General features: G+C 53.4%; 1 protein-coding gene across 1 annotated transcript; it reads left to right on the top strand.

Annotated features, from left to right (window-relative positions):
- The first annotated feature begins 203 nt into the window (after positions 1–203).
- On the top strand, positions 204–12,469 carry Pink1 (PTEN induced kinase 1). The gene is made up of 8 exons (XM_052177850.1): positions 204–670; positions 5,448–5,732; positions 6,458–6,558; positions 7,755–7,937; positions 8,390–8,553; positions 9,341–9,468; positions 9,746–9,970; positions 11,684–12,469. Exons 1-8 carry the CDS (start codon positions 284–286, stop codon positions 11,939–11,941), a joined length of 1,731 nt encoding a protein of 576 aa, XP_052033810.1. The 5' UTR covers positions 204–283; the 3' UTR covers positions 11,942–12,469.
- The last annotated feature ends 481 nt before the right edge of the window (positions 12,470–12,950 follow it).

Below are 12,950 nucleotides of genomic sequence, written 5' to 3'. Positions count from 1 at the left end.
CTGATTACAAATATTAGTTTCCTGGCTCAACTTCTCATCTTAACAGGGACCAGTGAAGGTGGTTGCAACCCCTCCACCGGGGTTCAAAGGGCAAACCGGCTGGGCCAAGGGATGCAGAGAACAGCGGATTGCGCCCCCGCGTGCTGCGCAGAAGAACTGTCAGGGACCGCCCCCCCCGCCCTCCCCCCCCCCCGCCGCGCTTGCGCACAGGCGCCGCCCCCGAAGTTTGTTGTGCTCAGCTGCGTTTGTGGCGGTGGCAGCTGGATAGGGTCACCGCGCCACCATGGCGGTACGACAGGCGCTCGGCCGAGGCCTGCAGCTTGGTCGGGCGCTGCTGCTGCGCTTCGCGCCTAAACCCAGCCCGGTGTCGGGCTGGGGGAGGCCCGGCCCAGCGGCGGCCTGGGGCCGCGGAGAGCGCCCGGGCCCGGCCTCACGCCCCGGAGCACAGCCGCGCCAGCTCGGGCTCCCTCTCCCGGACCGCTACCGCTTCTTCCGCCAGTCAGTGGCTGGGCTGGCGGCGCGGATCCAGCGGCAGTTTGTGGTGCGGGCCCGGGGCGGCACAGGCCCTTGTGGCAGAGCAGTCTTCCTGGCCTTCGGGCTGGGGCTCGGGCTGATCGAGGAGAAGCAGGCAGAAGGCCGGAGGGCGGCCTCGGCTTGTCAGGAGATCCAGGTGAGAGCAGCGGTGGGCCGGAGCGCCGGGAACGGGCGGAACGGAGCCAGAGTGCAGTCCGGAGGCCAGACGTTGCTGGGCTGGGGCGGGGCCTAGACCCGGAGGAGGCGGGGTTAGGAGAGCGAGTGACTAGGTGGGGCGGGGCCTGAGCCCGAGGGGCGGGATCACACTTGAACAGCAAGGGTGGAGCTAGCTGGATAGTTGTTGGGGCAGCCTCACAATCTTAGTGTAGGGGCGGGTCTGAGAGTGACCCAGGGCGAGGTAGGAGCCTGGGTATTGGGAAGGGCAGGTCTCTAAGCCGTGATTGGGCAATTCAAGGGGGTGGGGTACTCGTGGACTGAACTGAGTGGCGAGTGGCATCTTAAGTGTCTAAGAGCATGTCACGAGGGCATGCCTAAACCTTGGAGAGTAGATCCGGCAAAGATAGGTCTAGCTATGATTTGAACTATAAATTTCTTGGAAATGATCTATTAATTAAGGCTGACCTATTTTCCATTACTGATGGCCTGATATGCCAACACTTTTTTTTTTTTTTTACAAACAGTGTGGTTTAAAAGCTGATTATTGGTCCTTATTGCACTGTGGCAAGTGGCTTAGAGTAAATTTCTTTTCTTTGGGGATGCATAAGAGGGGGACAGGGCCTTGGTTTGTACATGTAGCCCAGGTTGGCCTTGAACTTTTTTTTTAATTGGGTGTTTTATTTATTTACATTTCAAATGTTATCCGCTTTCCTGTTTCCCCTCTGGAAACCCCCATCCCCTGCCCTCCCCCCCCCCCCCCCGCTTCTCCCCCCCTGCTTCTCCCCCTGCTTCTCCCCCTGCTTCTCTGGGGGTGCTCCCCCACTTCCCTACTCACTCGCACCTCGCTGCCCTGGCATTCCCCTACACTGGGGCATTGAGCCTTCACAGGACCAAGGGCTTCTCCTGCCTTTGATGCCAGACAAGGTCATTCTCTGCTACATGGAGCCATGGGTCCATCCATGTGTACTCTCTGGTTGGTGGTTTAGTCCCTGAGAGCTCTCAGGAGTCTGGTTGGTTGATATTGTTGTTCTTCCTGTGGGTCTGCAAACCCCTTCTGCTTCTTGGCCTTGAATTTCTATTTATTTATTTAGGTGGTTTTTCAAGACTGGGTTTCTCTGTAGCCTTGGCTGTCCTGGAACTCACTCTGTAGACCAGGCTGGCCTTGAACTCAGAAATCCAACTGCCTCTGCCTCCCAAGTGCTGGGATTAAAGGCTGCCTGTTGGCCTTGAACTTCTGATCTTCCTACCTCTATCTCCGAGGTGCTGAGATTACTGGTATGGGTCACTATGCTTAATAACGGTTTCTAAAAACCCTCCCATTCTTATCACTTGAGGTACTTGCCATCCTAATTTAGTAGGGAGAACCCATACTAGAAAGGGGGAAAGGTTTACTCAGAATCACACTGTTGATAAAGGTCGCGCCCAGTGTACACCCTTCCAAAGCCTGGCCCTCTGCTGAGCCAGACTGCCACTCCAGTTTAGCCAAACAGTGGGAGAGAGGCTGAGCAGAAACTGCAGAGAAGCTGGGACTTCGGGAGAACACAGAAGATCTGCTGTTTTAGTTAACTCAGTGGAGTTACCATTGGATACTTGGAAGCTCTCCGGCATTTCTTAAAATAGCATGGAGTCTTCTCTCCTCACCCAGTCCTCTGGTCAAGGTCATCCAGACTAACAAACAATAGGATGTGTCTATTTAGAGCCCGCCTGGGGCTTATTTTGAGGAGCTGGCTCAGGCTGGGCTGGCTGATCTCAAACCTGCAGGCAGGCCAGCGAAGAGTTAGCTCTGCAGTTTTTAAGTCCTTAGGCTGTTGGCTGCCAGAACTCAGCCTTTTTGGGGGGAGACCAGCCTTTTCCTTGGGGTTTGGAACCACTTGCTGAGTGAGTCCAGCCCCTGCATGCTTCAGGGTAAGGGCTGAGGGGCAGAGGCTTGAAGCACCCTGCTCAAAACCATTGATGAAGGAAAGAACAAGCATTTCCTCTCCTCCAGTTCCTAACACAGGAATCCAATTCCTGTGTCTACGCAGGGAGACCCTGCCTCAAACAGACAAGCAAGCAAATAGGAAAAGATTTGAGTCCAAGTGACGGGTAAGTATATGTGAAGATTTTCACAAGTGCACATGAAAATGAGTTGAGCTGTCCGTGCACACTTACCAGAATAGCTAACCTAAAAATAAGAACAATAGCAGACACCTCGAGGCAGGGAAACGGGAGCTCTCAATACTAGTGGCCCTTGTAAATGCAAAGTAATACAAAATTAAATAGGTGTTTACCGCACCAGCATCTACTGGGGGAAACAGAAATAGTCACACAAAACCCTGTGTGCTGCAGTTACTATGGAAAATAGTAACCCTAACCTCCGAAGATTAAAAATAGACTCATTCTCCCTGGTAATTCCACTTCTGCATGACTATTTGGCATAGTAGACAAACAGACCTTTATACACTGAAGCTCAAGGAAACTTACAGTAGCCAGGGGGTGATGGGACCCCGGCATCCTTCAGTGCATGCATGGATAAACAGGGTAGACGCTGAGTAATAGGCATTGTCCAGCCTTTGAAAAGGAAGGAAATTCTGGCACCTGCTACACATACATGAATTTTAAAGACAGTATATGGCTCTAGTCTAAGAGCCAGGCTTCTATACATGCCCAGACAGAGAGGAGGAAGAACAGACTGTAGTTATATAGTAGGCACAGAGTCTTGGAGTTTTACAGGATAAATAGTGCTTAGGTGACGATAGTGGTTGCTTAGCAACATGATGGTTCCTAATACTTCAGACACGTTCAGATTTATATTCTATGTGTTTGACAGTGTATGCTAGGCAAGGTGGACCATCCCTCTAGTCTGAGCACTTGTGGGAGGCAGAGGCAGGCAGATCTCCGAGTCTGAGGAGAGCCTGGTCTACACAGCAAGCCAGATCTATGTGTAGTGAGTACCTGTCTCAAAAGGAAAATAATTCACAATTCAAATATAAATCTGTTTAGTGTAGCATATGAATGATGATAGCCACATTATTCATAATACCCCAGAACAAAGCATCCATCCGAGAGTGGAGAGTGACATAAGTCGTGGTTTCTACAGCCATAATGAAATCTTCCTCAGCAGTGAACAAGCAGCTAGCCAGAGATGCAGGTGAGGACCCGGATGTATGTCGGGCAGCAGGCTAAATGGAGAAACTCGGACTTAGAAAGCTACCCGCTGCGTGATTGCATGTCTAACTCTCTGGATATGAGCCATCTGGGAACGGCACGTGCCCATGGCGGTGCAGAGGGTGGAGGAACCGAGGAGCTCCGCAGCCCTGTGTCTTGCCTGGGTGGTCATCACATGAAACCACACGAAGTGAGATTGTGTGAGGCTGCACACTCGTGCACAGGTGTGCATACATATACATGCATCACATGCATCCATGCACACACATGCATACATACATATAAGTGTTTTGGGTCCACAAACACACACACACACACACATATACATATACACATGCAAGGGTAGTGACAGTTGAATCTGACCTGCAGCTAACCATGGACCCATGCCAGTGTGGTATGTGCTACCACTATATAATATCTTGTGCTCAAAACCCTGGTTTATAGGGATCCCTCTGCAAATATCTCTCCTGCACCCCTCACTTCCATCCCCATTTGTGAAGCTAGTGGAAGGGCACACCCATTTTCACTGTATTAAATAAACAGAAGCTTTGGTTCAAGGTATAGTCACTCCTAGGGACCCAGTGCCTTAGGAAAACAGAAGGGGAGTGTGGCAGACTGGTCCCCAGGGCTGGTTATGGAGGAAGGAAGACCTGACCTGGCCTTGAGTAAATGGGGTTTTGCCAGCACAGCGAGAATGCAGATGGGGGCCTAGAGGACAGACCGTGAAGGGACTGTGGGAGCCAGGGCATAGCTCAGGGACAGAGCACGTGCCTAGCGTAGGTAAGGCCTCAGAAACAAGCAAGTGTAGACATGCACAGCCCAGCCTGGCAACACTCCAGGACAAGCCACAGCTGTCCCCTAGAGACCACGGGCAATGTGTCCCAGGTCCTGTTCAGATGTATGCATGTGTATCCAAATGCATAGGTACCAGGGCAATGGATGATGGTTCTCTATGGACCTGTGCAGACTCTGCGGGCTGTCGGCTGTCATGCACCATTCACACTGCCCAACGTGGCATTACACAGACCTAACAAAGGCCGCGTGAGGAGCTGCTTTCTGGACTGTTCACAGAATAACGGCAAGGAAAAAAAAATCCTGTATGAGTTATTGTTTTGTTTGGTTATTTAAAACAAGGTCTCAGGCCAGGCATGTCCCAGCACTTGGGAGGCAGAGACAGGAAGATCTCTGTGAGTTCAAGGCCAGCCTGAGCTACAGAGCAAGTTCCAGGAGAGCCCAGGTACACAGACAAACTCTATCTTGAAAAAGAAAAAGAAAAAAAAAAAAGCTGAACTAAGGCCTTAGTATACGGCCGGGTTCAAACTCATGCTCCTCTGAGTGCTTGGATTACAGGCACACGCCAGCATCTTAGACCTTCCATCCTCGGTTGATTGAAACCACGGATGCAGGAGCCTGCCTGCCTTGGGCTGTTTCTGATCAAGAGAGATGTGTGAGAAAGACTGTCTTAGACAATGAGGCAGAAGCAGGCTGCGTGAGAACCCTGCCTCAGTGCGCCTCCCCGTCTTGTGTTTGCTGGGGGGGGGGCTTACTAGAGACCCTCCCGACTCCCTTCCCCCCACCCCCAGATAACAATGCTTTCTTTTCCCTCACAGGCAATTTTTACACAGAAAACCAAGCAGGTGTCTGACCCGCTGGACAGCCGACGCTGGCAGGGCTTCCGTCTGGAGGATTATCTGATAGGCCAGGCCATTGGCAAGGGCTGCAATGCCGCCGTGTATGAAGCCACTGTGCCCACATTGCCCCAGCACCTGGAGAGGGCCAAACACCTGGGCCTTCTAGGAAAAGGCCCGGATGTCATCCCTCAAGGAGCAGATGGGGAGCAGGCTCCGAGAGCCCCTGCCTTTCCCTTTGCCATCAAGATGCTGTGGAATATCTCGGTAAGGATGGCCCTTCCCCCTTCTGAGCAGGCACCGCTCAAAGAGATCGTCCTTGGGGACTGGGGGAGACTTTCACGGGCTTTCCACAAGAAAGCCTGTGGGGTTAGGCTTCTACTGTCTTATGTGAGAGTCTGAAGCTGTTGGTCTCAGGTTGTAACACGTCCACCATCTCCCAGGGACTCAGGTCCCACAGCAGATTTGGCGTCTATCAGGGTGGGCCTTGAACGTCTGATTTCTTCAAAAGTTCTGATGGTGCCCGGTTCTGAGAAGCAATTGCCTAAACCACAGGTTTCATGAGCTGATGGTTATTTCATTTGAGGTCAGCCATAAAACTATTTACTCCTCCCATGCTTGCCTTCCCTGGCCAGGGAGAAGCCATGTTCTTCCCCATACCCCAGCAGGATCCAAGACTGACTGTCACCTCCCTGTGTAGGTTTTGAGCTGGTGGTGACCAGAGACATCCATCCCTGGTGGCAAGTATCGTGGGGCTCTGAAATCTAGGCCTCTGTTCTTTCCCAGGGCTGTTTGACTACCAAGAGTCCAAGGTACAGCCAGCGTTCGCCAAGTGGTACCTTCCTCCGGGTTCCAGGAGGAGCTGGTTTGGACTTGACGCTTTAGAGGGGTTTATCTCACCCTGACGGTCAAAGCCAGGTCTAGGTTGCAGCTGTCTTGGTGCAGACCCCACAGGTCTGTGTAATCATGCGTGCCCTGTGGATGTGTTGTAGGCAGGTTCCTCCAGCGAAGCCATCTTAAGCAAAATGAGCCAGGAGCTGGTCCCGGCAAGCCGCGTGGCATTGGATGGAGAGTATGGAGCAGTTACTTACAGGTAAGCACGCCTTTGCCCACCAAGTAATCATGAGTTCTTGGAGAACAAACACATCATTTGTATCCCCAGCACACAGCACCACATCTAATTGGCTGCACAGTTGTTACATAATGTCCTGGGAGGATTTTTGATTTGTGGATAAGTTAGACTTGGTAAAGACTGAAGATTACCTCACACCGGCTAGTAAGGATGCGGATGGCTGATGCACGTGGGGGCAGACTTGGACAACATCCAAAGAGGCCCCGTTCAGGATGCTAGGCATTGTCCTCATCCTGGCAAAGCAGCGTGTGGGTGTAGCGCCACCTAGTGGTACACGCGCACTGTCTCCGCCTGTGGGAACGCTGACAATGGCTGTGAGCCCGAAGTGCAGGCGCCATAGCCCTGACCCTTCTACTTGTTTCCATGACTTTCTTAGCTACCTAGTCTTCAGTCCTGTGTGTCCGTCTGATTTTTCCAGGTTTCTCTGGTTGACAATTGGTGCCTGTGCCAAGGGTACTAAGCAGAAGTGCTGCTGGGTCTCCAGAGAAATTCCCCTCCCTAGAACACTGCAAGGCCACGCCCACTTAGCCTCTGACCAGAAGCCTGGGCCTCGGACCTTGTTGCCTCTCCCACCTCAGGTCTCACCCTTGCCCATTTGTACCCTCCCCACACCCGAAAGCCACACCACCTTCCCCAGAAGCCCGAGCTCTGACTGTCTGCCGGGCTCAGGCTACTCTCTGCACACTGCAGACAGACCTAGTTCAGACAAACCCTCCCATCTCCCCACACTGCCTCAGAGCTCCTGTGCCGCCCACGGGGTGTCATAGGCACTGTAGTGCTCTGTGTGTATTACCTGCTTTGCACAGAGCATTGAGCATTGCTGTCTTAGTCTGCATTTCCTGCTCTGCCCTGAGCGCAGAGGGAATGGGTAGCATTGCCCAAGCACTGAGTGTGGCAGCTTCCAGGGTCTCTGAGCCACTGGCTTCTGCCATGTGAGATGGATAGATGGGCCAAAGTGTGGACTAGAGGAGCCATGGAATGGGACAGGTCACCCCTGTTGGGGTTTCTCCACGCTGTCCAGTAGCCGGAAGAGGGCAGACCTGCAGTGGGAATGGGTAACTCCGCGTGAATGGGTGCCTGTGGTGGTGGCCTTAGGTCATCCGCCCAGCACTGCTCTCTGATGCTGGCCCCATCTGCCGTTCCATTTGCCTGAACAGAAGATCCAGAGATGGTCCCAAGCAGCTCGCCCCGCACCCCAACATCATCCGGGTTTTCCGGGCCTTCACTTCATCCGTGCCGCTCCTGCCGGGGGCCCTGGCTGACTACCCTGATATGCTGCCCCCACACTACTACCCAGAAGGCCTGGGCCATGGTCGCACTCTGTTCCTTGTTATGAAGAAGTAAGTGGTGGTGCTTATGTGGGGGAGGGGGGGCGGGGTGAGGCGGGGGTGGGGTGGGGAGTAAGGATGGTGAGGCAGCTTCTCCTATCCCTTGGGAACCAGTCTGTCCTTGGAGCACAGAGAGGAACAAAGCCCGCAGAGGTGAGGGCTGTGTGTAAGAGCTGGGTTTGATCGATGATCCCATCTTCCAGAACATGCTCCCCACCAGTGCTCTGGGAACCTTTGTAGCTCCCCTCTCTATGGCGTCCTCTTTCAATGCCAGCTAACTTCAGAGATGGACCAGAGGGCCTGGGGAAGGGCACCGTCATGGCTTTGGGGTCAGGGTAGGTGCGCCCTGAAAGGACGAATGGGGATAAAGACAGTGGAAGCTCCAGAAGAAGAAAGGCCTGGTCCCAGCAGAGGAGGTGGCCGTGGAAACTGTGACCCCCAGACATCCTGTCCTCTCCTGCCAGCTACCCCTGTACCCTGCGCCAGTACCTTGAGGAGCAAACTCCCAGTTCCCGCCTGGCCACCATGATGACCTTGCAGCTGCTGGAGGGCGTGGACCACCTGGTTCAGCAGGGCGTCGCCCATCGGGACCTCAAGTCCGACAACATCCTTGTGGAATGGGACTCAGGTAGGTGCTGGCCAGACCCGCAGTGCTCCAGACACTCCCAGAGTGCTCCAGGGAGGGGGGTTAGAGACCCTGAGGGCAGTGTGTGTATGTGTGTGTGTGTGTGTGTGTGAGAGAGAGAGAGAGAGAGAGAGAGAGAGAGAGAGAGAGAGAGAGAGAGGTTAAGTGCTCTCCTCTCTTCCGGAAGATCTGAGTTTGGTTCCCAGCACCCAATGGAAACTCACAACTGCTTCTTAACTCCAGTTCCAGGAGATCTGATGCCCTCTTCTGGCCTCTCCGGGCACCTACACAAACTAGACAGACACATAAATAAAAATACTTTTTTAAAAATTAAACTTAGAATAATTAAATGCGTCACTAGAAAGTTAAGTGAACTCCACGAACCTTTATCTCCCAAGGTCCATTTGTTAGATTATCGGCACTACAAATTCAAACGTAAGACTCCTAGAGTATAAGCCGGGCAGTGGTGGTGCACGCCTGTAATCCCAGCACTTGGGAGGCAGAGGCAGGTGGATTTCTGAGTTCGAGGCCAGCCTGGTCTACAGAGTGAGTTCCTGGACAGTCAGGGCTATACAGAGAAACCCTGTCTCGGAAAAAGAAAAAAAAAAAAAGACTCCTAGAGTATAAAGACCCTTGGAGACCGTTTAGCCAGGAGTGAGGTCCTTCGGTCTCTGGATTGTCTAATTTACCCTTATCTTGTTGGTGGCATCTGGAGGGATCTGGGAGGAGCTGTCAGGAGCACAAGCAGACCGGGCAGACTGTGGTACTCAGCTTGCCTGCCTCTCTGCAGATGGCTGCCCCTGGCTGGTGATCTCCGACTTTGGCTGCTGTCTGGCTGACGAGCATGTTGGCCTGCAGTTGCCTTTCAACAGCTCCAGCGTAGAGCGTGGCGGCAATGGCTCCCTGATGGCCCCTGAGGTGAGTCCTGCTGTGCTTGTGTCCTGCCAGCAGGGGGCGTTTCCTGAGTGTCCCAATAAGTGAAGGTTTCCGCCCTGCTGCCCCATTTCCATTCAGCTGACCTGAGGCCCCTGAGGGGTTTTGTCTGCATCGACTGGGCGACTGTGGCGCAGGCTCTGGGCTTCAGGCCTCCCCGTGATGCATTTACATTCTGGGCTCAGATTTGATCCCAGCTTAGGTGCTGTGCGTGAACACAAAGGGTACATACAGACACCATTCTCTCTCTGCTTCCCGCAAGGTGTCCACGGCCCGTTCTGGTCCCAGTGCGGTCATTGACTACAGCAAAGCCGATACCTGGGCCGTGGGGGCCATTGCCTATGAAATCTTTGGCCTGGCCAATCCCTTCTATGGCCACCTGGAGAGCCGCAGCTACCAGGAAGCTCAGCTGCCCGAGATGCCCAGGTCGGTACCTCCAGAGGCACGGCAGCTGGTGCGGTCACTGCTCCAGCGAGAGACCAGCAAGGTGAGGCTGTCCCCAAGCTCGGGGCTCTGGGTGAGGGCCTCTGCTCATGTCTCAGTTAAGGCTAGGTTTAGGCAATGTCTACAGAGGTAAACAGCCTCTGGCACATACGGGCGAAGGCCAGCTACAGAACAGAGGTTTGAGACGCAGGGGCAGGAAGCTGGCCAGTAAGCCTTTAGTCAGAGGCCTAGCGGTGTAGCCTTTGCGTCCTTTGGAGTCCCTTTCGCTCCGTTCCTGGGGCTTTGGCCTGCTGGCCAGGCACCAGGTCACCCAAGTTTCCCAGTTGTCTTGGTTTTGGTTACGTTGGAAGCTGCTTAGAAGGATGGGCCGGTGAGATGGCTCAGCAGATAAAGGGGCTTGCCGTACCTGACAACCCGAGTTCAAAACTGGGAACCCACATGAGGGCAAAAGGAGAGAGCTGACCCCACCAAGTTATCCTCTGACCTCCACACACATGGGCTACAGCATGCACTCCCACACATATCGGACAAATCCAACAAGAATGAAAAAACCTTAGGCCGGCAAGATAGCTCAGTGGATAAGGACATTTGCTGCCAAGTTTGATCCCCAGAACCCACACTAGAAGGAGAGAGCCAACAGCCTACCACCCCCTAAATAAATAAAGGTAACTAGAATATTTTGTTTAAGGGAGACTGGCTTGGAAACTTGTATGTTTTGAGAAACATGTAGCAAAGATGCAGCAATGGAAGGAAACACTGCTCTCGGCCCAGCAAGAGCCCAGAGCCTGGTCTGCCTGAGCCACACTTGCAAGGGTGGGTCTGCTTCAGGTGGCTCCTTAAAAACACCAGAGACAGACCTGGCCTCAGCCTGCTGTTCTGCAGCCTCCACACCCCTCACTGTTCACACCTTTACTGTTCACACTCCTCACCATTCACACCCCTGTTCACACTCTGACTTTTCACACCCCTCACTGTTCACACCTTTCCTGTTCACACCCCACTGTTCACACTCTCACTTTTCACACCCCTCACTGTTCACACCCCTCACTGTTCACACCACTCACTGGTTTACACTCTCACTGTTCACACCCCTTACTGTTCACACTCTCACTGTTCACACCCCTCACTGTTCACACCCTTCACTGTTCACACACTGTTCACACACTGGACTCCTTATACCCTCACTGTTCACACACCCTCACTGTTCATACCCCACTGTTCACATCCCTCACTGTTCACAACCCACATTCTTCACACTCTCACTGTTCACATCCTTACTGTTCACTTTTACTCTTCACACCCTCATTGTTCACACCCCTCTTCACACTCTCACTCTTCACATCCTACCCTTCAATCCACACTGTTCGCACCCCCACTGTTTACACTCACAATTCACACCCTTCACTGTTCACATCTCTCGCTCTTTACATCCCACTCTTCAATCCTCAATGTTCACATCCCTCACTGTTCACACCCCTCGTTCTTCACACCCTCACCTCATAGCAGCTGCTCAGCAACTGCATCAGGCACAAAGGCTCTTGCTAGAGACCAGAGCAGTGTGTGTGTCCCCTTCATGACAAAGGTGTCCCAGCAAAGCCCACATGGGCAAGGACCTGGGCTTGGTTAGGGGGTAGCTGGGGGGAGATAGGTGGAAGAATCCAATCAGGGCAGGCTTGCAGCGGCACTCCCTCAGCCGCACAGTGTGGACTGTGTGCTTGGTGCAGGCATTCTGACGGCACCTTCCATTGCTTCGCAGAGACCATCTGCACGCTTAGCTGCCAACGTGCTGCACTTAAGCCTCTGGGGTGAGCATCTTCTAGCCCTGAAGAACCTGAAACTGGACAAGATGGTGGCCTGGCTCCTCCAGCAATCAGCAGCCACTCTGCTGGCTGACAGGCTGAGAGAGAAGAGCTGCGTGGAGACGAAGCTGCGGATGCTGTTTCTGGCTAACCTGGAGTGTGAGACGCTCTGCCAGGCAGCCCTCCTCCTCTCCTCCTGGAGGGCCGCCCCGTGATGGCTCTGTGCTGCAGTTACTAAAAGACTAAGGGGCACCCGTGTCGTGATGTCATGATGGTGTACGAAGGCTGAAGGAGGTGGCTGGGCTGGGTGGGCAGGAGTCAGGGAACAGGCTGGAGTGGAGGGGCTGGTCAGCCAGAGGAAGCCTTGGGCTCAGCAAATGGGAAGAGCAACCTTCAGCAGTCAGGCAGCCCAAGACAGAATTAAGACACCAGGCCTGACCAGGAGTTTGGTAAGCCGTAAAGGGCCAGACAGGAAATTAAGTAGTTGTAATGACTTGCCTGTCGCTGAGGCAAAGAACAAGCAAGCACTGCAGCGAGGCTAACACTGAACTTGGCTTGTCGTCAGTAAGTTTTCATATTTTTCCCAACCACTTAGAAATGCAACAAGACAGGTTTAGCTTGTGCGTGGTAGGCCAGCATGGCTCAGTCCTAAGTTTACCAATTCCTGGGTTGAATGCATCCTCAATGTCTCTTAAAAGATGCGAACATTAAAGTCTCCATGCCAAAGGCATGTGCACACTGGAGCCACGTGTTCTCCCCACTGGGGGAAAATCTCTCACTCAGTGCTGACCAGGAAGGACTCCCCACCCTGTCTACAAATGGCTGTGCTGGTGGATGATAGGCTGAGGGGTTTAGACCTGTCCTCCCAGTCACTGAGACCCAAGACAAGGCAGTGGCTGGCAGTTTATGATCCCTGTCCCACGTCCTAGGAATGGGCTTTATGACAGAGGTGGCCAGGGTTGCTTGGAATGCGCCCTCTAGGCTGAGGGCAACGTGATGTTCTCGATTGTTCAGGGACGAGCAGGAAGAACTATCCTATGGCTGGGTGTCTGCAGGGCTGGGGCAAGGTATGCCCTGGAACGTGTTCTGGATTAGTCCAGCACAGTGGAGACCATCTGTGCAGCTCGGTGTGGTGTGTGAGCTGGGTGACTAGTTTGTGGCTAGCCTTCCTTACAAGAGCCATGGAATATTAACAGTGTGGAGCAGGGCGTAATATGCTGAACT

Source organism: Apodemus sylvaticus, chromosome 3 (genome assembly GCF_947179515.1).
Source record: "Apodemus sylvaticus chromosome 3, mApoSyl1.1, whole genome shotgun sequence".
NCBI lineage: Eukaryota > Metazoa > Chordata > Mammalia > Rodentia > Muridae > Apodemus > Apodemus sylvaticus.
This window is presented reverse-complemented; position numbering and strand designations above follow the sequence as displayed.

What these genes read in the sequence shown, in the direction of transcription:
- Pink1 (XM_052177850.1), top strand. Translation starts at nt 284, where the DNA reads ATGGCGGTACGACAGGCGCTCGGCCGAGGCCTGCAGCTTGGTCGGGCG. An exon ending in AGATGCTGTGGAATATCTCG is followed by an intron (nt 5,733 to 6,457) that starts GTAAGGATGGCC and finishes GATGTGTTGTAG; the next exon opens with GCAGGTTCCTCCAGCGAAGC. An exon ending in TATGGAGCAGTTACTTACAG is followed by an intron (nt 6,559 to 7,754) that starts GTAAGCACGCCT and finishes TTGCCTGAACAG; the next exon opens with AAGATCCAGAGATGGTCCCA.